Below are 27,510 nucleotides of genomic sequence, written 5' to 3' on the forward strand. Positions count from 1 at the left end.
TGGGGTTTGAGAGAGAAAGCAGGCAAGAGGAGCTCAGACATTGAGCTGTTGATGTTCATGCTAGTGTTCATTTTTACTGGCTCTATCACTGTAATGCTTTTTCAAGCTTGACAGATATGTTATGTGGTATCTCTCTTTTTTGAGGATAAACCTCTGATCTTATCAGAATTGTATACGTGAGCTCAGTTATGAAAGGTTTAACAGAACTCGTTCACATATTTTCCAATTTCACTTAGGGAAAATGTTTTAAAAGCAGCACTTCAATATTTAACTGACTTCAGGGCTCAAGAAAAAATTAGACGTTTGCTTTTCTTAAACCGTGTCAGAAGATAAGGTTGTTAGGCAGTTTCAGTTTATGTTAAATTATGGCCTTTCTATTGCTGTTTTAATGTTTTGTATTGGTAATATAGAAAGAAACAGTAATCTAGAAACTGTTAAAAGATTGTGGCTGGTTGTCGGGACTTTTGAGTGCTATGTTAAGCAAGGTGGTTTCCTTCTCAGACGCTCAACTTCTGCTCACTTAATTGAAAGCGCTCACAGTAGTGGAAGTACTCAGGCCTAAAAAAAAAAAAAAATTCACACTTATTTCTCTGCACAGACCAAATAAAGGATATATTCTGTTATAAAGGAAAAAGCCTTGATTGTAAAGAGAATTAAAAAAAGGAATGTTTGGAAGAGGGAGGAGCCTGTATGTGCAACTAGATCACCCCCTTCACCAAATGGACCTGAGCTGCCCCCTCATAAAACGTGGTTTAGGGCATGTTCAGAATTAAAAGTTGGGACAAAGTTTCAAGAAGTGATGAATGCAGGAAGAGGATCAATTGTTTTGCTATTGACCTCTTTAGCAGATGTTTGTCCAGTGAAGTAGAGTCTGTGAGCAACTGAACTAGAGCCAAGACTGGATGAAAACTGAGGACACTTTACAAAATCATTAGGATGCTTGGTTAGAGAATGAAATAAGACAGATACCTGGTAAAAGAGAGAAAGCTATGAAATCTGTGTGTATACAAATAAGATGTTTAGAAACATAGAATAATTAATGGAGAAGAATGTTACATTAAGCAGTAAGGAAGCCTGGAAAAAGTTGGAATGTGGAATACTGTAATAACTTTTACAAGCTGTATAGGGAAACTGAATTAAAACCAAGATTTGCATTACTAACACTGTGACAGAAGTGTAGTGAGCCTTACACCTGCCTTTTCTTTGTTTAAAGAGAAGAAAGTATTAGGAGACACTAATGACAGAAGAGGAAGTGCTTGAGCAGGCAAACTTCTATAAGGGTATGACATAGGCTCTTCCTGGTATGCGTGCAAGAATAGTGAAGGAATCTGGTAGTTTTTCCTAAGGGCTGGAATTCCTCTGAATTGCTCAGAACAGAAGAGTCCAACAAAGAACTTGCATAAAATGAGGTAACACAGCTGGGTTTGAGAGGAAGATTAGCATGTGTTTCTGTTCCATACCGTTTACTTCTATTACCATTCTCCAGTTCCAGTAGCAGTGCTGAGGAGTGGCTCATGCTGTGAAGTACAACTGTCTCTGGAACAGCATGGCTCAAGTGAGTCTCTGTTACACCTACATACATAGACAGGTTTTTGGGAGGGCTGTTACATTTTATAGATAGATTAAAAAGACTCTGCCTTTTAGTTGAGGGAGATCCATCTGAGGTGCGAGAGTGGAGACAGGTTATCTCATGTCTGCTGGTTGCAGGTTTTGTGCCTTCTGTGAAATATCTGATACTGCTGACTGTTGACAATTCTGTGGCTAGACACTGCGACTAGCTGGGTGATACACAGCTAAGACCTTCCCTCATTTTTAGCTTATTACTTAATTTTCCTGTTTAAGCTCATAAGTGTCCCAGGAAGGTATATGACCGTGCTGTTTTTTGCCTCTTAACTCTCAATGAGCACATATGCAAAAGGGGATTTATTACTTTATAGTTTTTCAGAAAGCACTCCTCTGACTGAGGGTCGTAAATAAAAATGCAGAGGGAAGGAAAGCTATACCAGATGGAAGGTGACAGATTCAAAGGGTACATTATTAGAAAAACTAACTGCATTTCTCTAGAAACTATCTAATTGTTCAGAAAACATTTCTACTTTAAACATGTGTCAGTGAGAATGGCCTTTGCAGAATCTTCCAGTGCTGTTCAGAATCCTGCAGTTACTTGAAACTTCATGGGATCTTACCTGTGTGAAGCCATTTGGGAAGGGATCGGTGTCTCCCTCCTAATTTTGCGAAGGCCCCCACGCCTACAGTTGCTATCTTTCCTAAAGTGAGTCACATTCCTTTCAGGATGAAAATAAAACATGCGAATCTACATTGTATATAAATATTTTCAGAATACTTGAAAGATACCTTAAGTATGAAGATTCTTAGCTGCATTAGCCAACTTCATACCCACAGCCATATTAAAGTAAACTTTAATTAGAACCATATTAAACTAAATGGAAGGTTCAAGAGAATTTTGGAGGAATTGTCTTAAGCTCTATATTTTTCCACAGCTATGCATGTTACTACTGTACTTCATGACCTGCTTGGGACTGCAAGCTATGGAAGTGAAAATACTATGACCTGCTTGGGACTGCAAGCTATGGAAGTGAAAATACTTAGCTGTATTTCAGAAATTTTTCTAACTCTATTTATTTTTGGAAATTAGCCACAGTTGTGTTTTATCCTTAATAATCAAAGACCTATTTGGTAGAATTCCTTTCTTACAGTTTGGTCTTAGTTTAGCTGCAAGTCAGTGGTACCTATCCAACCATATAAAACTTTCTTAAACAAAACCTGCGAGGGAAATTGATGGTCTAAGCAGTTGCATAGACCTAGGTCCCTGCTTAGGGGTTTTCTTGGTGTAAGAAATATTTTTTTTTAAAAAGAGGGCGAAAGAGCTCAACCTGATTAGTCTCCTTGTCTTGCCTCATAACGTCTCTTAATAGCACTGTCTCCGGCAGCTTTGTAATTCTTGTAGGCGTTCTTCTCGGGCTTCGTGATCTTCTCAGGGCATGAATTCCTTCTATTTTGTATAGAGGTGTCTACTGACTTTATATGTCCTGACTAGGTTCTGTCGTTCCTGTTCCTGCTCTCTTCTAATGGAAGAAGCTAGTAGGGTGTATTATTGGGAACCCTCAAGAATTAGAACTTCAAAATTGAGAGACTTTTAAAATGTGAATTATACCAATAAATGTTTGAAGGTATACTTCAAAACTATAGGTATGTGGATGTTTCTCTGGGAAGACAAGCAACCAAGATTATCATTTTCGATGTTTCCATCACCTTTCAGTGTTACCTTGATACAGGAGGATTACATTTCCCTTAATTAGAAGCTTAATGCTTAACCAAGGGTGTAGACCTTTTGGGAGCATCTGTAATATATCTGGGAGCCTTTTGTTCTATATCTTAATAGCTTTATATTTTGATTTGTTATTTCATCATTGTAATGAATAGTAACCAAAGCACTAAAAACTGTAATGACATTTCATTGAGTGGTACTTTCTATCAGAAATCAAATGAGGAAATTAAGTTCCTTTTTATTGAATATTTCCTATATTTAGATGCATATTAAGGGCACAAACTGACCTCTTTCCTCTCAAGAGACAGATAATAGCCGTAAGAGATTTACACTTAAACTATACTTTCATAATTTCTAGTAATTCAAAAATGAATCTCGAACCCTGCAAAAAAGTTCACGGTAACACTGCTACAGCATCATACCTTTTTCATATACTTCTCTGAAAGTAAACATTGCTATCTCCTCTCAAAAATGTCATAATGGACTGAGTATTTTTTTAGATAAATCTAAGTTAAAGATGAAGTGTCACCCCACTCAAATGTTCTATGGAGAGAAATTACATGGAGCAGATAAATAGAACTGACATACAAATAGTAAAAATAATTTTTGAAAGCTGATTATTTTTGTAGTTTTTACCCTGTAACAACAATAATTATAATCAGACGCAGTCCCCTTATCTGGCTTTTGTTTTGTAAGCAAAATGAATTGTTTATAGGAGAAACTTTTGCTGCATTGCTTGCAGGGTGAAATTACTTGGAGGGAACAGGTTGGATGTCAAGTACTTTGTCACTTGAATTTGTTCTACAAATCTAGCAGCTATATATTTATATATACATACTTGACCTACTATTCCTAAGTGTTTGGAATGGAATAGTAGATTTCCTGGCACTAGGATCTAAAGATGGAAATGCCATTTGGTACATAAAAGCATATGGTTGTAAATTACTACAGTACTTACTAGACTAAACACCCATAGTTCCTTTTGATTCTTAAGAAATATGTTGTTGAACTCTGTATTTATAATTCACCCTTAAATTATACCAGTTAAACACAGTTAAACAGTGTTATGTTTTAGGGGAGGGGCAGGAATCAGCAGTTTTCACAACCTTCCATGCGCAAATAGCAGAAAAACAAATCTGATTCTATATGTACTGCTTTTAAATAACTTTTTTCTTGTTAAAGGTAGAAGTAGGCTAGGAAAGTTCATAGTGTTATTCTATATATATACATACACACACACACACACACACACACACACACACACACACACACATATATACATATATACGTAGATATATATATAAATAAAATGTGTGTGTTTGTACTAGAAACTCAAGCTTTCCTGAAGAAGGAATGTCTGGCAACTTAGTGTCTTTCTAATATGGACTGAAGGAGATCAGTTCTGTCTCGGAGGTTCTGGATATGCTTTGTGCAAAATAGACCATATCTGTCTCACCTGTTCTGATTGTTTTAGCTTTGTACTGATCAACACCTTTCCTCTGCTCACACATTAGTTAAACTGTCATTAGAAATATGCTTTTTAATTCCCATTCACACATGTCCTTTAACAACATACCTGAGGGAGCAGTCAGAAGCCCTGCTTTTCAGCAGGGTGAAATAAACTCTTTTTAGCTGACTGGGTAGTTGATATATATGCTACAAAACTAAAGATCCGTTTTCATTTTTCTGCAGCTGGTAAAGTAACGGACTTTGCATCCTAGAAGGCAAAAAATGGAGTTGTTCATTGAATGCTAATGTTTATAGGGAAAAGGTAGTAGTCATCTTCCACTCTCTTTGATAAATTTAATGTTGGATTCAGGGGTATTTAGTATTTGACTATAGCATTTGTAAATGCCATTTAACTTATGCAGAGGGGGCTTGCAAAATTGGGAGGTTACACTTGGTGTTGCTAAATATGTTCTACATAACTTTATTCAGGGTTCTGGCCTGCTTTAGCAGTTATACTTTGCAGAAATGGTGGAATCTGGGTGGCTGTAGAGGTCTGATACGTTGCAGCATTTTACTACTCAGAATATTCAGTAGGTGATATTGTCCTCATTTTACATGAGCACCTTATTCTATAAACTGTTGCAGTTTAAAGGTAAATATGTACCTGGCTAAAGCTGCCCTGGTTTTCAGGAGCCAGTAACTTTCTTTCCTGATAGTAACTTTCAGGAGCAAGGTGAGGGGGGTATTAGAGAGCTCTCTATCTTCATCAGTCATACCCTTCAGTTCTTTGAGGCACTGCATTCGTTTCCATCTTAGTGCTTATGTTTAGTCTAAGAGTGAGGATCATTCAGTTTTCCTGCTGATTTTCGGTGCAAGTATATGAAACTTACTTATCACTTTCAGAATTTCATCAGGCTGTAATTCTAAGAATATTTCTAAGACTTATTCATGCTTTGTAATATTGTATTCTACAGTAGCATTGGAAATCAAAATTATAAAATATTCCATTCCTTTGAGATACAAGTTTTTCCTATTTTAAGAAAGGTAATGTCATATGAACAGAATAAATGAATTGGAACATATGAAAAGAGTGTTATATTTAAAAAAAAAAAAAAAAAAAAGCAAGCCAAAAAAACCTTAGAGTTGGGCATAAATATAGCATTGCAGCAAATCAATTAAATTATACCCAAAATTTATTTAGACATAAATGTTTTCAGACTCTTAAAATTGTCATTGTTGTTGGAGAAATGGAGAATTTCTACTGTTTCCTTTTATAAATGTACTTCATGTATTAACTGCAAGGATAAAATTTAATCTTTAATTTTTCTTTGGAAATTTTGTTACAGAAATGGTGATATTAGAGTCACTAATGGAAGTACATACAGCTTTTCCAGAAAATTCTCGTGTCACTGTTGTTTCTTTTAATAGCACTGTAATATCAAGGTGATAATATGCAGCTGCAATGTTTGCTGTAGTCAGAGTCATACAGGCACTAATTTCTACAAAATATTTCATAACAGCAGTATATTTGGGAAAAATTATTATCCAAATATGATGTAATTTACAAACACAGTTAAGCAGTCTTGATGAGTTTACAAATCTTACCGAACAAAGGCCCGGGAATGCAGGAAGTAGCATTCCTATTATTAACATTCACTGTCAGAATTCCTGATCCTTACTCAGTGTTGTCTTGTAATCTGTCATCTATGTGTTTCCCTTTCTAACATGTTAAAACTAATCCTAGTTTGTCATTGTGTTTCATCAGAACAAATCTTTAATTTGAGGGATTAATTTTTAGAACACAAGGAAATATCTCAAATTATAAATATGAGGCTAAAACTTAGTTCCCATTAGCTGATTAAACAGAGACTGTAGATAACTAACTTCTTATTTTGGATTATTTTATATAAAAATATATTTTTTCATTAATGACATTTGTCAAAGGAATATATACCTAAGAGTCATTGATAATAATTTACAGGCCTAGTAAAGGAGATGGAGGCAATAAAGTGAAATTGTCAGTAGACTATGTCAAAGTACTCTTGCAGAACTTTTTCTTACTATGTTTTAAATCATTAAAGCTAAATGCATACACTTCTGCAATTGACTTCTTTTTTTCCTGGTTAAAATAGTGGACAGAAAAGGCTAATATAAATCTTTTTGCCTAAGGAGGCATTGTGCAAAGATAAGTCGATACACATTTGGAGGAGGAACTGCAGGGCTCTTGCTTTTCTTCTTGGCTAAATCCCAAATGCTATAAGCATATGGAACAATTTAGCAGAAAATACATAATTATCAAGTAGATCTGTCTTTGCCACCTTGAACATTTTTTTTTTTTTGTGGCAGGGTAAGTAAAACCTCATGTTTAGATTTTATTTCATTTGATCTTCTGCTGTACTGGCAGAAGATTACAAAAAGAAATGACAGATGGCACCATTAGAATATGAGCTGATTTGTGCTTACTCTAATAAGAATCTGGATATACTTGATACAGACGTAGGACAAATTTTTAACTGAAATTTTGAAGCAAAGCAACAAAAATAAATTCTTCTCGGTGAGACGTTGGACAATCTCTTGAATGTAACTGTAAAAAGTTTAATAGCATGCAGGTGTTCACAAATGGATGTGCATTACTGCATATATTATAAATAAAGCTGCCATGAAACTTTGGCTGTATGGTTTTGTTTCTGTTTTTCTCCTCTACATGGAGGCCAAAATTAGTGAATGCTGATTCTTCATTATGATGTCCACCATATAGGTGTTATATCCTTATCTGTTAAGAACGCTTTCTACAGGGTGAGAAATGGGCTCTCAAGATGAATTCAATATGCTCCCATTTAAAATGACTTCTATTTTCTCTTAATTAGCTTCTTTAATCTAAAGTCTTTTCAAAACTGAGTTTTCTGGACTAGTTTATGCATTTCACATGAATTAACCTTTCTATAAAGTAGCTGAATGGCGCTTTTAGCAGGTTCTGGAGCTGAGACTGGTCCTGTCACTCTGCAGTCAATACCCCACCTGGGAGCCTATTTTATTTTCCTTTTAAATTTAGATTTTTTTTTTTTCAATTTTCTTCTGCGTAACAGAAAACTTTCAAAAGAAAAAATAGGTATTGCCTGTACTGAGCTTTATGACTCATTTCCAGTGCAGTGAAGGAAAGGGGTGGTAATCACCTGTAGCAGAGGAGGGAGTGGAACCTGGGTTTAGCATATCCTGATACTGTTAAAAATGGGCTATGCCGTTTTCTGCAGACATACATAAAAATCAGTGTCCACCAGCTGTCAGAAAAACTTGAATTTATGCCGTACAGGGGAGAGTCAGGAGAATACCTAATTTCTGGATCCTGCTTGGGGTCAGTGGTGAGGTGGGTACTGAGCCATTCTTTTCCAGCTGGAGGGAGCTCTGGCTATGTGTGGTGGAGTTTAAGGTGAAATTGAGGAAAATGAAGTACATGTGTTGTTCAGATTGTGAGATTTCAGGGTATTGTTTTGGACGTAGGAATCCAAATGTCATGTGTTCCTTTATATGGATCTGGCCCTCTGAAGTTGAGCTGTGTAGTGCTCTGGCCTATAGCCATATCAATCTCTATTACAGTTGCCCATGTTAAAACACTATTTCCTATTATGTAATTACTTTCTGAAATCTGAGAGCCAGACAATAACTGTATTCAAACTGCCTGCTAAAATGTTAAGAATGTTTTCCATTTCAGTAGTTACAGTTAAGAAATATTGAAGAAAAGCATTTTTATAGCTTGTCCTTTTTTTTCAACTTTTTCCATAGGATTGTTAAGTATACTGAAGGGATTAAGTGTTAATCAAGTTGGACTAGTTTTCTTCTGTTTCTTCCTTCTGATGTTTTTGATGGAGCCGCCTCAAGTGCTGTTGGAGACAGTGTTGGATGGTCCATTCCCACGTCGCGTGGTGGAACATTCCATAAGTTTATCAAGGTCTATTTAAAAGCATATAGATTTAGAAGATCTTCTTTAGAAGATCTAAGATAGAGAGAGAGCATGAAATCAAGTTGGGGCTTAAAAACATAATCGGAACAGGTGCAGAGAAAGCCTAAAGAGCATATTTTACAGGAGATGGCTTTGAGTTTCTTGTGTTTAGCTTGGAAAAGCGAAAGCCTAGGGGATATGATTGCTGTCTATGAACATATCAGGTAGGATAGCCCTGAGAAGGGAAAAGAGCTGTTTAAGTTAACAGGCAGCACTGTCACAGGAAGACACGGGAATAAGCTGAATGTGATGAAATTTGGGCTGGCAATTAGAAGGCTCTTAGTTACAAGAGAAACTTTAATAGAATCCGAAAGAAATGAGGAAGGAAGAAACCTAATTGTTATTAAGATTCAGCTTGATATTTATGAGAGTGATGTGGTTACCAGGAGGTCCCCTTGCTCTCTTAAATTCCTACTGTAGTTACTGACTGAAAATATTGCTTGGTCTCTGCTAAGATTAGCTTTCTGATAGCCCTCCAGCTGCAGTGAACATAGAGTATGCTTCCACCACTGTTTTCTGTCAAGAGGAAATTGTATTTATGTTCAGCCTTTCAGATAACAGTTTCCTTAGGAAAAAAAAGAATATGTGGAATTTCCAAACAGGACTGGAATATGTGTGAAATGAATGTTCTGTGAAACTGGCCATTCTTTCTGTCCATCTAGCGAATTCCCGTATTTTCTGTAAAAGTGGAATAGAGTTATATGGAAATCCTTCCAGATTGTGACGCAAGAGTGATCAGCCACATAGTTATAATGTACTGTGATAATACATTGTGGATACCTTATCAGCTCCTCGGGCAGGTAGCACCAGAATTCTAGAAAGGTCCATTGTGCTGTTAGGTTTTCACAATAAGTTGCATTTCTAAATCATTTCTCAAAAAAAATCCACAAGTCCACACAAGTCAAATACTTCATATCAGGAAGAGGAAAACTAAAACCAGAAACTAAAACTTGTTTAAGAAGTCTAAGATGCTCTCTCTCACCTTTTGTTTTTGCATGGTTGCCTTCAGGGCAATGAAAGCAAGGCAGGAGCTTGCTTTGTTTGTGCAGCGGTGGGTCAGTTAAGTGGTGATGCTTAGGGAATACTGTTTAAGTGAGTGTCTATCTTGATTCCTGAGACAGTTTGTTAGCAATAATTTGATGTTGTGATGCAGAAGAGTATTGCTTATATTTGGCATGAAAGCAAAAAATACTAACACTGCAATTTTGGGCAGTTTTTGGTATACTGAAAAGGTTATGGTTCAGAAGGGTTGTGTCATTTCTTTGTTTAGAATTATTGGGGATAGAGCCTTAACTGGATAGATTTAAATTATAGGTAAAACTTTAGATTGAATTTTGAGTCTTAAGCATAAAATGTTTTAAAATATTTTTAAGGCCCAAAAAAAAGTTCTGCTTATCAGAACTGGTAGTGTGTCTGATAATGCAGTAATCAAACTATCAATTTGCTTTATTTTACGGTAACTGTCTTCATGCACTTCACACTCAATTGACAGTTACATTTCTGAAAGACTAAGTGACTTATTCAGTAACAAGTGCGTGTTAATGCTCAGCGTATAACGTATTTAAGGTACATTTTAATCCTTGATACAAAAAGCATGATTTATATGTGATTTTTCTTTCATCAGCAGGAAAGAAAATGGAAGTGTTTAGAGATTTGCTCTTTGATAAATTGGAACAGCCTTCTGTGGAATGTGGAAAGATGCAGGGAATAGTGAAGAGCAGGCAGAGGAAAGGAGTCAGAGGTTGCGCCTGTTGCCTTCACCTGCTCTCCTGTAGTTGAGCCCGTTTGCTCCAGTTTTTTCTTCACAGGCTCCATTGCCTCTTTCTCCTCCGCTCCCTCTTAGGATCGTAATGAATAGAATATTTTTGTTGTGTCACAGACTAACCATTCCAAACATAGTTTATAAAATTCCTGCTGTAGCTGATTTGATTTTCTGATGCTTGATCAAAAAATATAGGAGGTCCTGTGAGACCTCCTAAGCACACTCTTCAGTTAAATTGCCTGGGTTGTGATTCGGTCTAACCTCTTATTTTTTCCTTTTTCTGCTCTGAATATAGAAAGCTATTGAAGTTCTTATTGGTTTGTTACATGCAGATTATATCTATTCCTAGATCTTCAGTGCATAAACTTTACTATTTAGTGTAACCAACCAAATTTATCAGAAAAGAGGATATTTACATACCGTGTAGCCATAAGCTTTAATCTATGTATTATCTAATATAGTTTTCATATAACACATTAAAATCTCTCTCCAAGGTCCTCGATTATAGAATCTGACCTTTTGAATCGTTACTGTGCTTATCCTTGCAGTACTGCTGAAGGTCGTTATTCCTATTTCATAGATAAGGAAAAGAAGTATACGGGCCCTGTGTGATTTCTACCACATCATGCAGGAAGACTGTGTCAGAACCACAAAACCATCCATCCTCTCAGTTTTTATGCGTATTTCTGATAACTTCCTTATTGTGTTGACATTCCTTCACCCCCTTGCTCTGTCCCCCTGACAGGCACACTTGCCCCATGAATACACTGCAGTGAATTTAATAATCCTGTTTTTACTTTAAAAATATAAGTGTCTGCTGTTCTGTGAAAATATACCTTTGACAACAGATTCTGTACTGCTTTGTTCCTTCCTTCACTTTTTGGGTATGAAGTTATGCTATCTTAAAGCACCATCAGATGCTGAAGTAGTTAGAAAAGGCAGCTGTCAGTTCTGGAGACAGTACCTTTGTGTTGCAGTTAGAACATCATCCTTGAAGGATACGTAGCTATAAAGTCTGCGATACTTCTCCGACCTAGCAGTGGAAATCCAATGTCTTGTCAAATGTCCAGTTTAGGAAGTTGCTGTACATGTAGCCCATCTCCAATGAGCTCATTGGATAAGGTATGCTTCCTGTCCTGGTTATCTGCTGTTACATATTCAGCCTCCCGTAGGGGAGAGGTGTTAAGATTCACTTCTAATAGGCTTTCTGCTGGTTAAAAAAAGAATGCCAGTGGGAGCAGAAGCTTTTTAGTAGAGGCTTTCAGGTGTGTCAGGCATTAGAAAGAATGGGCTTGTGTGTTTCGTTTTTTTTTTTTTTTTCTTGCTCCCGTTTAGTGCTTACCTGTACATACTTAGCAGAACTGTGGATTGTCAGTACAACAAACTACTCAAATGTATCTCCGAGGTGTGTTACAAATATGCTTTATGACTGAACTTGCCGCATTTCAGTGAACATATATGCAGCACATGCATTATTGACTTCTGTTGGTTCATCTTGTATAACTTTCTGTTTAAACAAAACATTTTTAAAACTTGCTGAGATGCATTTGTAATAAACTTTTCTACAGATGTGCCATTTAATAAAATTATTTAAATGACAAAAATGACCAATTCAAATGAAAAATCTTATTGTATAGAAAACACGTATTGGAATACATACCATATTCAAGTATAATATATCAAAACTAGACGAAAGAAAGGGAAATTAAAATATTAATGTAGCAGTATCCCAGGATAAGAATGCTCCTTTAACAAAGGATATTCAGAATAATTTTGAAACTTTTTGAAAGGATTTTCCACTTTCGTTTGTTGTTTATGTGTTAATAGCTTTTACTGAGCGGTAATATTAGTGGGGTTTTTTTATAAATATTTTTTGCAGTAAAGTAGTAAACTCATTTACTCTCTCGCAAATATAAGCTACTATAGCATACTTATGATCCAGAAGTGTAATTTCTGGGAAATTCTGGACTGCCTCTGAGTCTTGGCTGGTGAAATTTGACAGAAATTGAGAGGGAAAAAAAGCGCTACTCCTGCCAAGTTTTTGTCTGTCTTATGATTTATAACTCTGAATGTTAGAAACATATTCCTATCATAGACCTGGAAACCGAGTAGCACTGGTTTGAGCTCACAAACATGCAGATTTTGAAAGGGCAAGCAACAGATTTCCTTATGCCAAAAATAGCTTTTGTGCTGAATTATTTAAGTGTAATATTTAATCTCAGATAAAGAGAAAATAATACCTTTTTTGCAGAGTGGGGGAAATCCCAGGTCATTTTAAAATTAGGTCTTTTTAGGTGAATCTGAAATATAACACTTTTTTTTTTTTTAACAAAAGTACTCTATTAAAAATGTTGTGTATTGTTTTTATTCCTCCTATATATTGATTACAATGAAGAGGATGTTTTTAGACTTATGCAGCAATTCAAATAGTGTTTATTTCTTTTTCACTTCCCTATTTTTTAGTATAACATATGTATGAAGATAAGTCTGAAGTGTAAGTACTGAGAACCCTAGGGAAGTTCTGTAGCTGTAGATTGAACAATTTCAGTACAATATCGACAAAATATTTCGTTTTTTATTTTGCTTTATAAGTTTGTTTTTTGTCTATATTCTCTGACACGTTCAATGACAAAAATAAATAAAACCTTAATATTGGCAGATCTTTATTCTGATTATAACAAAAATATACATAATTCTTTTTCTTTTTAGCAAAAAACCACCGCTTTATTCTCGCAGCAAACCCCAGAAGGTTGCCAAATAGTTTCAATTGAAACCTTTTGTATTCATACTTTTTTTTTTTTTTAAACTCTCTGAATCATCACTTCTAAAGATGACAATTTCGTTTCTTTGTTTTTTCTCTAATTAAAGTGTTTTGGGGTAAATCCTACATTTACTCCTCCTCTAAAGAAAACTTCTTGTTGCCCTGTATCTTCTCACAGCTGGGTAGACTTGTATTTTCTCTGCTATGTCTGATTGTATAGCTGATGGGTATGTGTTTTATTTAGTTTGAATTAAATAAGGACATTACGGATGTCTGAAAATTCAGGAGTGCACATGTGTAGAACTTGCATCATTTTAAGTACTAGTCTGTGTAAGTGAGGAATTCCCATTTGCGCCACTGGCATAAAACCTGAATTTCAAACTAGATGCACAGTTAGAAATTCTTGAATTCTACCAACCTGTACACATCAGTAGACAATCTGTTTCTGTTAAATTTACCATTCTCAAAAGCCAAAAAAGGAAATTCCCAGGGTCTGGCCACTTATGTTTGCTTTCATTCTCTTCTCCCTTTTATATTAACTGAAATAACTTTTACAGCTTTTTTCTGTCTCTGTTGTTAAACTTGTTCTGGTAAAAAGTATTATTCCTGCTCACTTTCTCTTCTTTCTTCACTAATCATTACAAGTAATTCTTCTTTGAAAGTATCCATGGTGATGTCATGAGCTTATCCTCTTGTGATACCTGCCTCTTGACTTTTTCTGCTTCTTCAACCAATAATGATTTCTGGGATGCCAAATCAGAAATATCTGTCTCTGGTGACTCACAGATTTTTTTTTGGTTGTTTATCTTAAATATGGAGACATTTTATAGGTCTTTATATTAGCTGAAAATGCACTTAGGAATCAAAGCATCAGGTCCTCGGAGGTTGAGGGTTGGTTGTTAGCATTTTTTAAATCTTTGATTGGCCTTTTTAATGGAAGTATTAAACCTTGTGCAGCTCCTGCCTATGTTTTATTGATATTTGTCTGCATTCAAAAGTAAAATATGGTCTTTAAAGGTGAGTCTAGAGTCCAGTAAAGTCATAATTTGACATATTCAGTCCTTCACATGCTTAAGGGGAAGAAGGTATTTTTCATTCCCAGTTACTCCCAAATGTACAATTGCACCATGATTTTGCTTACGTTTACAAATTTTGGTTATTCAACTTCCATGGCTAGTTTTTAAGTTACTTTCTGCATGTTCTGCTCTTGACCATGTGAGAATAATGATATATTATTTACATTTTATTAACATATTCATGTTTTGGAGTTTTGATGCTAATGGGAAATACGTGCTATTATAGCATCCATCTCCAGTTTACTGTACTTTACAAGTTGTACTGTAAATTGTGATACAACTTATAAACAAGATTTCCTTTAAATTATTTCCTCCTCAGTCATGTAAGAAATATGACTACTGGTGTGTGCAACAGCTTTTAGACTCCATTATTAATAGATGGCATAATAAATAGAGGCCAAGATATCAGAATTAGAAAATTAATGTGTAACCTTCTTCAATATCTGAAATTTTTTGATATTCAGAGTAAGGATGCTGTGCCAAAAAAAACTCTAATTAGGTGGAAATTGTGAACACATAGAAGCAAGTGAAGTAATTATAAAATCGATTGGTTGCTAGTAATCAGAATTTCTGAAAATATAGTCAGAGAAACCTTCTACTATTTATAGTTCTATTTTTTTGCCACTCAGCTGTTAGTAGAATGTAAGAAAGCAATGTAAAGCTATCTTCATTGAAAATTATTCAGAAGTCATAAATGAAAGACTGCAAAACTTAAGTTTGCAGTATTGTGCATCGTCAGTTTTTCTAGTTTAGATGTGTTATATTGTACTTCTGACCTACACATTAGACGTGCAAAATGTTGTTATTGCATGTTTTATGTATCATACAAAGAGAAAATGCAATGAAAGAATTTTTAGTATTTGTATTAATAACTTAAACATTTTCCCTTCACAGTCTCAGTGATAATAGGTGCAAAATGTTTCAGATTAGCTTAAGTAGTGAATATAGCTAAGACCGCATATATAATCTTAGACATATAGATACGTGGAAATACAATGTTTTCTCACGGTAAAAATGGATATTTTGCTAGTGCAAACAGTTTAATATATGTTAATGATTTAGGCAAGAGTTTAACGTTAAACTCAATTTTCTCGGTCATGCTCTCCTTCCTATTGAAACAAGTCTTGTTTTGGTTGACGAACTTTGTTTTAGAGGTTAGTGTTTATTACTCAAGCAAGTAAGACCATCCCCCTCATGAAAACTGTTGCTGTTTTTGAAGTAATCTAGAACAGACTAGCTGAATTTATAATTCTACTGAAAGGGTTATGAAACAGTCTAAATTGGCTCTGACTGCAAACTTTGACCTGTTTGGCCGAATTGTGGGAACAGTGCCAAAATTTGATATAAAGCAGTTCTGGGAAGCTCTTTAAGATTAAATTCCAGGGCTGCATGACTGATGTGCTAATGATCTACTTGTGATATTGATGTAACACTTGCCAAATACAGTTTTAGGCTGGAGCAGATCATTTACCTAAAAGTAAAATTATCTCAACTCTGATTTAAGTCATTTGATGCATCCCAATGTGATTTTTAAAAGGCCTGGTTAAAAATTGGCAACTTGAGATTCCTTTCCTCACACGTTACTGCAATGAGCCAGTCTGGCTCCTCAAAAAATTCTTGCTATTGCCTTTCCTTTGGGAAGGAAAAGGTAGCAAAGAGGAAAGTTGCAAATTTTGGGAAACTTTTATGATTTTCATGAAGCTTTTCAGCAGTCACTCAATTGGTTTCTATTTGACACTCTTCTAACATGTGGCTGCCTTTTGATAATTTTGAGATGGGAAGTCTGTTTAATCATATGTTTATTCACTGATTTAGTAATAAGAAGAGACATTTGGTGTGCGAACGTTCAGGTTCCGCTTTGTAATACTCTCTCCAGACTCCAAGACTAAGCACCAGCAAATCTGATGTGTTTTCTTCATTTATGTCAGGAAAACTTGTTCATCCATTAAACACAAAAATAATTGCCTTTATTTATCTATGTCTGTTTGTTTATTTAGTTCTTTCTGTACTTTGCAAAAAACATACTTTTTTCAATTTTAATATTTCCTCAATTTGAGGAAAATAGTGAAATAGAGCATGATTTTCCTGAATTTAGTATTACCAGTGTAACCTGGGAGCACTCATCTCTTCTTCTATTACAGCCAACCAAATATTGCTTAAGACAATTGTCATATAAAAATGCCTTTGATCTTCACAAAATTTTGTTTTTACTAGTGTTCTTTTTGAATCACATGTATATATGCTTTTTTATTTTCATAAAAAGGAGAACTGGAACAGTTTTTTGAATGTAATCGTACAGAGACATTCAAAGTTTAAGTGCCTACACAGCATTTTCTCAAAGTAATGGTAAACTAGATAAGCATTTGTGTGATGAATAAGGATTCTGTATGAATACCCATCAGAAAGTTGGCTAAATAGGTGCTAACATACCTTATGCTAAATTCTGTGCTGCTTCAGTTATTTTATTAACTTTGAAAGAACTAGTATCGGTACTGCCATCCTAAATATGTCAGAAGAGTTTATTTGCACTTTCTCTGTGATGATGTTTTCACAAATTGCAGCAGCAGAGAATCAAGAAAGGAATCGCCATTTACAGGATCCCTGCTGACGGTGCTTCAGACTACTGCATGGTTTTTGATTTTTTTTTGCAAACTCAGTAAAATACTGGAGATGGGACTTGAAAGCAGCCAGCCGGTCCTCAAGTGAGGAAATGATGACAAAGGTTCTCTTTGAGAACAGCAGCGACAGCCTGGAAGGAAGAGGATAAGAGTTGTTGCGGGTTGCAGATGGGAAGTGTCTCTAGCAGACAGAAACCCCAGAGATGGAGTGTTTGAAGAAGAAAAACGTTGATCTAGGGCCTCGATTGAGGAATGAAGAGAATCAAGGCAAAACGAGATGATGAATAAACTTTTTATTTTGCTTTAATAATTCTTCTCATATTCTTTATTATGTTCATATTGTTAGAAGTTAAGATTATTCCTTTATATAAAACCCTCTGTTGGTTTATTGTTCCTTCACTAGCTGTAAACAGTGATCAACTGGAAAGCGCTGTTTCCAACTGGATTCTCTGAGTAATCGCAGTTAAGGTTAAACGTGTGTCAGTTCAGGGGCCTCTTTTGAAGAGAGTGAAGAATTAGAGAATTTTCTCCTGTGAAAGATGAAAGCAATAGGTCCAATACTGAGAAAAATGCGTTCAGAAAGACCAGTTAGGACCTTGATGCGTAGTTATTCCTACAGCGCCAGCAGCTTCAAAGCGTACTGGTTTTCTGTGTCAGAACAAGGAGATTTATTTCTGAACATCTCAACAGAGTTAATGAAATGCATCTTTTTGTCATGTATTATTGGTTGATTCAGCCTATTACTTACAACTCATGCAGTTTAGCGTATATCCTCAAGGAGTTTCTCATACTGAATGTTATTCTGTGGAGAGAAAGAAAACTGCTTAATACTTGCTCCTCTTTATGTACTGAAAATCGTTTTTCAGTAAGCAGTTAATTATCTGGTTTAAAAACAAAAGACGGCTTTTTCCGTAGTTAGAACTAAGTTGATAAAATTCTGCTTCAGACCTGAAGAAACCATTGCATATCAGAAAGATTTTTTTCCAGATGTATAAGTCTAATACTTTACCTGTCTGTACAAATCTTCTATTACATGAGTTTAATAATTAGAGATAACAATGCTAACATCAGTGTTTAGCAGCTTATTTAATTTGTCATTTTAGATATAATGTAAAACTGAGTTAGTATCTCTTACGTTTGCTGATACAGGTGCTCACCAATTGCCTTTCACAGCTGTAAAACAAATGTACCAGAAACCATAAATGTTTTTCTGTAGTTAGAAAACTTAACAAAATGAGGTAGTGACCTTTGATATCTCTGGGGTTTAATTTTTACTTCAAATCAGGAAAATCCTGACAATGTAAATAGCTAATGATCATCATTTTATCCTTACTTGAAAAGCTTACGTTTCCAATTTAGCCCTGTTGCTCAAAATGTGTAGCAGAAAATCATTTGATTTTACAGATATAAACATTTGTTTTATTGGCTTAAAGTTATTAGAGGGAAATTCAAAGAAGCAACCTGATTGCATCTCTCACGTCTTCTAGAGCAGAAAATATTTTTGATTATAAAATCTATATAGATTTGCCTTGGGGTGTGCATGTTTTGACATCCTGTGGCTGAAAATCAGAGAAGATAGGCTAAAACATGTATTGTATGTAATTCAGAGATGCAAAGATTTTAAAGCGATAAACTGTTGTGGTTATTTCATCTAACTACATGAGTAACATAGGCCATGTACCCAAGTACGTTACTGATTTGACGCTAGACTCCATTAACTGTAGTAATATTTGGATAAGGTACCCACTCATTTGCTATCATCACTGTTAGCTACCTTACAAATATGTTCAATGAGCTATAGGGATCTTCTTATGCTTTTTTCTGCTGAAAGTGCTTGTAGAAGTCTACGGGACTCCAGAAAACAGTCTTAGTTTAAATAGAGTGAGGTTTTGTTGTTTTTGGTTTTTTGTTTTTCATTATATGGCATGTTTTAATAATTCATATATTTCTGACCCATCTCCCTTGATTCAGTATCTCTCTCGCTCTCCTGGAGATGCAAATTTTTGTGATTATGTAGCCTTACAAAATGTGAGTCAGTGCAGCCAAATTGAAGTTTGCATTCAGGTAGTCTGGGACCCCAAGTGTCATGGACCTGCACTGTCTTCATTTATTACTTTCACAGTAAAACTTCAAGTTGACACAAATACTAGTAGTACTTTTTTATATTTGCCTGAAAAGTATTGATAAAAATGTTAATTATACAGGGCTAGCAGTTACCATAGCGTGATTGTATTAGTAATGTAACCTTCACAAATTACATTTATGACTTCATTAACAAGGCTTCTAGCTAGTTTGAAATGTGTACTTCCTATAAACAAATTTTCAATAATAAAAATTTAGAAGGCAGTATCAATTTAAAAAAAAAAAAAATCAAAGTTCTCTGTTGGCCATTCCATTGTCTTGTCTCCACCGAAGGAAGTTCAACAAGCTTTTTTGAAATGTAGATGAAATTTATCCAGCCCTGTTGATCTAAAATATCCATATTCAGTCACATCTGTTTACCTTTGGACTAAAAACGCTTTCATTATGGAATGTGAATATCTCACTTGTTATTATCTGAAGTATTGAACAGAAATATTTGGTCAACCTTCCTGTTTTTTCTACATTATTATTTAAATGTTTATCAATTCCACCTAGCAAGGGACAAATTCTGTTACTCATATTCCTTTTATTCCCAGTATTCTTGAACTGTTTTGTATAACTCTTGTGGTTGGACATGAATTTCTTCTATGTGCTTTGGCTTTCTCCTTCTTTCTCTCTACCCCCTCCGCCCCCAATTAACCAATTCCTATCTACTAATTTATATTAATTTTTCTAAACTATTCCTCTTAATAAAATTAGCCATCAACAAGTAATTTATTTAAAATACACATCCTTCTGTTTCACGTAGTTACAAGCTGTGCAAATATGAAAGAATTATGGAAATGGGGTTGCTACAGGGTGCAGCTCTTGCAGCATTGCTCTAGAGAGAGGAATTGAGTGGAATGTTATCTGGTTGGCTTCCATTTATGAATCCCTACGGGGAGTGAGGGTGTTAGCTTGCGTCTGCTTGTTTGCTTTCTCTTTTTTCTCATTAAGGCTTTTTAATTCAGGAATGTTTCTTTCTCAATTTAAGATGTTAGAGCTTTTGAAAATTATTGAAATGTCCTCAGTTCCCTACTTGTCATTCAGACTTTTCTGTTTCTTCTAGATGATTTGACTTAATTTTTGTGAAATTTGCTTTTTTTTTTTTTTCCTAATACCAGCTAAACAGGATTTAGTTTTTATTCTCTAAATGAGGTTTAGCCTTTATTCTGTGAGCATCAAATTAATGAAATCAAGTGAAGTGCACGCCTACCTAAGCAACATCTGGACTTTGTTTCTGATCTATACCTCTTGATTAATTGAGAAGAGGCCTGATAAAAACAAACCTTTCTTTTCAGCAGATAGAACAGTTAATTGATAACCTTTCCTCTAATGTAGTCTTTAAAAATGTGTGCGTGTTTTAGAGCTGTTGCTTAGAGATACATCTTCAAAGACTCAGAATGCTATGTCCCTTGTAACGCAATCTCTTCTCCTTGCCTACAGGTGTTTGGGGAGCAAGTCCCTAAACACCTGTTACTGGGTGGCTTGTAGCAGGCATGAGCAGGCATGTGATTTATCTGGCAGAACGAAGTAACTGGGGAGTATCATTTTTTTTCATCCCAGGTTGTCAGCGATCTTTCCATCTGTCTTAGGTGACAACAGCTTGCGCTCATCCGTGCTCCAGTTTCTGCAAAAAGCTTAGGTTCAGATTCAGCAAAACATTTTAAGTTCATGTGTACTTGTATGCAGGCTTTGAAAGCTGTGGGGGATATAGTCATGCTAGTGTGTAGGCTGTGTTTGAGCTGTGTAACGAGGTGTGGATTGGTGGATGAAGAGCAGAGCATTTTTCCTTAGAGACCCTTACGTGATTCCTTGCCCTCATTTATTATTTACCTATTATAAAAGGAAAGAAAATGACTGTAAATAACTGTGTACAGCATTTTTTGGAATGGCAAGCATGATTGTGTATCTTTACTTGCAGCTTCTAATGCTGCATGTGGGCTTTCTTTCTCCATAGGCATGCAATATAAATTAGAAAAAAAGGATAATTTTTCTTCTATTGCTAGTGAGTTTTAGGAATATTTTTTTAAGTAAATGTTGTTGTTATCTTTTACAATAATCCAAATATTTGATTCAAAATGAATTTGCTCTTGCAACTCTGTGGCCTAGTACAGAACTGTTTGACTATTTGGTAGGAAGGAGAGCATTAAGGTTTTAATTTCAAAGCAAAATCTCATAGTAAATAAATTCCTGACTGATTAATCAGTTAATGTCCTTTTAGAACATGCTTTTGCTATGTGGTGCCTTTGAGGGATATTTTAATGAAAACTGTCTGGCTTAAAAGTTACTAGCTGTAATGATAGTTTAAAAAAAAAAAAAACCTGAAAGACGTAATTTACCTTTCAGTTAATATTCCTAGTGTAAAATATCATTTAAGCTAGCTGAAAAGTGACTGAACAGAAAAGTTCTTGAAGATTCCTGACTAAGGTTCTGAGAAGCTGAAAGTTAAGGGGTTAAGCAGCATTGAAAAATCATTTGGATTTATGGTAAAAATCTCATCTTTAGGAGATTAAAAACTATTGGTATTTTACAGCAATGCAGTTACTTTTAGAAATTTCCTGTAGTTTGGGCAGGGAGAGGTTGTAGCTTTAAGGTAAAGATTTAAGGTGCAATTACTCAAGCAATTTTAGGTTGTCTAGACATTGTAGATCCAGACAGAGTAGTTAATTTTGACTTGGAAACTCTTTTAGTACCTGTGGAAAATAGATAAACTCTGAGTTATGGGGAATCTTTGAGCATCTAGTTGTTTTACTTAGCAGAGTCCTGTTTATTAAAACATACAGTACAGAGAAAGGAGATACTGTGTCTTTCAGGTACATAGTAGTAGTTTGGTCTGATTCTTTAACTCTTACTCCTTGAATAACTTTTTCAAATCAGTAAATTTGTGACATGAATAATGGTTATTCATAGTTCTAATGGTTTAGCTGAAACTGGGAAGTTTGCTTACTGATTTAAATAGTTAAAATTTAACTATGGCAGATTAAAGCTCTTTTGTTTAAAATAGCTCTCTCTACTTCGTGTTTTCTTTATTTAGGGTTCCTGTGTGTCTCCTTCCTCTCTCTGAAGGAGGCTTTAGCTTGATAGTAGGCTCATATCCAGGGCACCATAGTTAGATATCTGAAGTAAGGTGGCATAAATAAAGTGCGAGTGTTGTTGTACCTTTCAGCAGCATATGGTGTTGTTATCAGGCTATATGAGTTTGTTTTATGAAAATAAAAATGCTGTTTGTAAAGAAGAGCAATGAACTAAAAGCGTGCCTCATGGGAAAGAGAGAAGGAAAAAAGGAAAGGGGACAAAATACAAGAGTGCTGTTGTGTTAAGTAGGTTTGGATTGATTTCAATAATAATGATTCTGTTGTGAAAATATTACAATTTAGAAGGAAGATAGCTGACAGATTTGGGGGGCATTTTTAAAGGTAGGAAAAAAAGCCTGGCACTGAAACAGAGATCTTTTATTAGATTGACTTTAAAAAGCATTTTAAAATCTTATTTTTACTTCACAAACTAGCACAATTTCACATGAATTGATAGCAAGTCTTTCAAAGATCGCTCAACTTTTTTTTCCCCTTTCTTCTTTTTCTTTTTCTTTTTTTTTTGTAGTTACATTAAAGTCTTCTAGCTCTACAAGACCAGAAAGAAATGGCATTCAGGAAAACTGTAAAACAGTAAAACATGGAGAAGAGATGCAGATCATGGAAGGAGACCTCTTACTGCAGGTATGTTCTGCTGTGGATCTACTATAAGAAGATATAAATAAATAAAAGTAGTAGTGTATTGAGTGTAGTAGTTGCTCAGTGATGACATTGAAAAGGAAGTTTTCCTATTGTCAAATTATTACCTCATTTTCTTTAGGTTAATATTATGCAACTTTTGCACTTTCCCCTGGAGGCACTAGTGACTTTGAAGAGCTGGTATTAGAGTACAGAGAGCTGTTTAAAAACTCTTACTATGAGTCAGTGCTCAGTGTTGTTTTTTCTCATCTCTTTACAGCTATTGTTAATATAGGTAATATAAACAAATAAAATTTTCCTAATAAAGTTCTGATAGGTTAATCATTTATAGCAAATTTAGTGACTAGTTGTCATAATCAGACTAGTTGTCTAAAAAACACTATTTCTCTTTAGAAGACCTTAGTCTTGCTGGGATATCTTGCTTTCTCTGGTTTGAAAAAATCCAGAGTTCAGTTCCAGGACAGATTTTTAAATACCTTCAATAACTTATAGGAAAATAATGGTAAAAATAGGTTCTTTAAATTATATTATCTCTTCTAATATCACAGAGTGTCAAAGCATATGAAATATAATGATTATTATGTCCAGGTAAAACATAAGAAATGGTTAATATAAGCATTGCAATAGTCTAATTTCACAGAACAAGATTTTACTGCATCCTGCAGCTCCATTTGATGTATGTTCATAATCTGTCTTCTAAACAGATTTTTCACACTAACTTATCCTAAGTGTCAGATTATTAGGTCAGTCAAAGTCCATTTTCTTAAGCAGAACAAAAAAAAAGTGACTGTTCAAAAGGCAGAAGTAAAATAGTTCCGAAGAATCCTACAAAACAATTACTGTAAATTAACGCTACTTGAAAATAGTTTCCTGACTAGAAAACTAGGATGCATGTATTTTTCTATCCAAACCTTAATAAAGTAGGACAAAGAACTGCTACAGAGTTATTACAGGTGAACAACTTTCTTTCAAATGGAAAGTGTCTAAAAAGGGATAGTATGTATTTACACTGGAGGCATCTGTTTGTTTGATGTGAAACTGAGTTATTTTTGTAATTTTTAAATGTAAGTTATATGATGAAACTATTGTATCAAAGTGCTTTACAGTATGAAAATGAAACAGATTATACATTTAGTAATGTAAATTCTACTTCCTTGGGAAGTAAATTAACTGAATTTCATAAGTTGATTTGTAAATATTTCATATTAAAAATTAATTCTCGAGAATGAATAAGGTGTAGTCTTTTCTTAGAAATGTAAGAAATGCTATGTGATAAAACTGGAATTTTATGAAATTATTGAATATTCAGTCAGATGTAAAATAGTGGTCACAACCTTTCCTTGTGCCTAAGCTCAAAAGTTGTTTTTGCTATCCAGGTTCCTGTAAACTACAAACGATGATGAACAGTTTCTTTTTATTCTATCTCTGTTGTTTGCAAAGTTGGTGTGAATATGTACTCTATTTTTTACACGTTTCTGTTTGTTCATGATCTGTTTCGTAACAAACAGAAAAATTATGATGTCATTAATCTTCAAAACAGAAACCAATTGCCTTACCAATTCAGTGTATTGTGTGAGGGGGGGGGGATCAAATCTATAGCTTAAAAATAAGCTGCATCTCCCTTAAAATTATTTATTTATGTTAAAGTCTTCCTATAGATACATAGTCTGGTGTAGTCTAAGTTTATGATGTGACATGCAAGTGAAATTTCTGGCCTCTAAACATCTTAATTCTCACCAGTAATGAACAGTTTGTGTATATTGCCTTTCCTCCTGTATTAGGAGTTTTAGGGGGGAGGAAAGGGTTGCATGAGCACAGATAACATCTCCAGTGCTTCAGAATAATAAACTCACCCAGAGATGTCATTATACCTTTCATGATAATTAATTATTTTCAGATCAAATCCTGCCAAAACCTCTGCAGCACAGACCTCTCACTTATGTGACTGAACGAATATAGCTGCTTGGTAGATGCTATCTTATAATAGATTACTTAACGTTTGGAAAAGACTTTCTCCTTAGCAAAGAGCATATAAGAATATCATAAAGTGAAAACAGATATGAGTTATCTGACAACAGCTAATGATTTGTAGTATCCTTATATTCTTATATCAGTTTAGATATATAGGTGAGAAGCATTGCTTATGGGATGGACTTGATTCCAAAGACACTTCAGCCTGAAACTTATCCCAAGTCTTAAAGCTATTGTTAGAAATCTTTTCATGAGAGTTCTTGTATCAGCATAGGTTCCTGTGCTGAAGTGGGCTTTGTTTACATGATAAAAGCTCGGTATGCTAATAGAAGAGACACCAAATATTGCTTGTAGAAGGCATTCTAGATTCTTCAATTGTTGTCATTCTTGGACAAAAGAAATGAAGACAAAATGAAAGAGTTCATAATCCATTGTATAGGACAGGTAAATGAGTCTAAGTGAGTTCTTGAGGTTGGACACCTGCATGTTTTAAGGAACTTCCAGTATTTGGTTGTAATAGCGTTTTGGGCAAACAACTTGCCTTTTACGGAATTGTTGGCTTACAGAAGGTATCCAACTTCTGTAGTAATAGTTGTGTTTGAAAATGAACTGTGCACCAGAGCCACTCCAAAATATCATTGAGCGCCAGGTACAGAGACGGCCTTTGTTATAGAATGACAAGTAAAATCTTTCCATGGCTTTCTATGAAACAGGGCAGAAAAACTAATTTTAACATTTGGGCAAGAATTGGATCACTGTTCACCTTGCAGCGATTTGATATCAACCATTAGAAGTGAAATACGCTGCAAAATACATTAGTGGAGTACACAAACACCTTCCATTGTTCTATTCCCTTGGAATTAGGATAAGGTTTAACAAAACCAAGGATTTTGTGTGACTGCTATGAGACACTGCTCTGAAATCTCAGGTTTGTTTGATTTGGCTGTGCTATTTAATTCCAGATATTTTTTAACTCATACTGTGAGAGTTAGACCTTCTTGTTTCCAGGTACAATGCACTAAACTTGCAGAAGGAAGTTTTAAAGAGCTGACAACTGTGACGAGCGTAGATTAAGAAATGTCTACAGATTAAATAGGAGCACTTCAGAGACCTTTAAAAACTAGTCATTTAGTCAGATATTGAACTTGATTTAATTAAAGCCTAATAAGAAAAAGAACAAGAAATAGTAATATGGATATGGAAATATGGAAAAGCAGCTGTGGTGCTTACCGTGGTTTGAGGCTGTGAGTTAATCTTTATAGAAGAGTGATGCTGTTTCATAATTAAACTATATTATCATAATTTGCATTAAGAAAGAGAATATCCTCATTAATTTTACATGTTCTGATAGTTGCAATAATTTTGTGTCCTAAAAGTGTATGTATTAAAAGTTGTTGTTTTTTTTTTTTTTTTTTTGAGTACACTGGCAAAATTTGACTTGGAATGTAGCTGAGAAAGTTAAGTGGCACAGTCCCTAGAGATAGCCTTTTGTTAAATCTTGACTGAAATCCATAGAAGTAAATCAGCACCTTTCAGATGAGCTGCCAAGTCACAAATGTTCTGTTTGCTATCACAACAATTGCCGTGAACCATATTGATTGGGAGTTCAGATAAATGCCCTTTGCGTGACTTTGAATAAGGAGCCACTTAGTCTGCTTCTTCATGAAGGGGGAAATCTCTTCAAAAACATTGTTTGCTTGCAGCGGTCGGCTTGTGCAGAGGTTTTCTATTTTAAGTAAGCTATAAAATGTTTTTTGGACCATATAGAGGATCTTGATCACTTGATTTCCTGTCACTTAGGCCTGTCTGTGCTATGAATAGAACAGATTTTGGGAATTCGTTTGTGCCATGGCTCAGTTAATTGTATTGAAGGCTTGAGCTATGCAAGCATTGCAAACTGGTTGATAGTTATCTGTAGATAAATCTATAGCTATTTAAACTACTGCCTCTTATCTTCAGTAATCAAGAGTAAATAAAAAGTCATGGGGGGGGGGGCTTTGTCTTCTCCCTGGCTCAGTTTTTGGAATTTTCTTAAAAATATTTTTCATTAGGTGCACGGTTTTCCTCATTGTGTTATGTATATTGTAGAGCATTGCAGTGAAGAATCCTTCTGTTTGGGCTGCTAGATAATGATATGTTTTTGCATGCTTCACATTTTATTGTAAGACTAAGGTATAGGTAGACTTACAGCTGCAATAATTTATCTGGAGTTTTGTCTTTGAAGCTGACAGATTGGTGTGTTTCTTCCCCAGGCATTAAATGGTTTTGTATTAGTTGTTACAGCAGATGCTCTGGTTTTTTACGTCTCTTCTACTATCCAGGACTACTTGGGCTTCCAACAAGTAAGTTTATTTTTTCCCTTCTATTTTTTGCAGAATTTTTGGTTAATTTCTGAAGGAATCAGTGTTCATATTTAGGGTCTGATAGTTTGTGTAATAAGATTCTTAGTTAGATACTTTACACTGGATTACTTTGAAACTATATTACTTTTCTATCAACTTACATAGTTGAGATGGGATCTCAGACTACGCACAACAGGAATATCATTTCCAATGCTGAATTAGGCAAGATAGGAAACTTTCACAGTTAATTAGTCTTTACTGGAACAACTGTTTGAAATTTATACTGTGGTGTTACCCAGTTTATGATGCTGAACAAAACATAATTCAATGGGAAGGTAATTATTTTAATAGAAACCTTTCATACAAAATTAACTCCATGTGCTTTGAAGT

The 27,510-nt window shown here is 34.9% G+C and overlaps 1 protein-coding gene across 1 annotated transcript in view; it reads left to right on the top strand.

The window, feature by feature from the left end:
* The window catches only part of AHR (aryl hydrocarbon receptor), a 69,105-nt gene that overhangs the window by 20,919 nt on the left and 20,676 nt on the right, over window positions 1–27,510 (top strand). The window contains 2 exon segments of the mRNA XM_068935034.1: window positions 22,677–22,792; window positions 27,031–27,120. Coding sequence (XP_068791135.1) covers window positions 22,677–22,792; window positions 27,031–27,120 — 206 coding nt within the window.

Source organism: Struthio camelus, chromosome 2, assembly GCF_040807025.1.
Source record: "Struthio camelus isolate bStrCam1 chromosome 2, bStrCam1.hap1, whole genome shotgun sequence".
In the NCBI taxonomy this organism is placed as follows: Eukaryota; Metazoa; Chordata; class Aves; order Struthioniformes; family Struthionidae; genus Struthio; species Struthio camelus.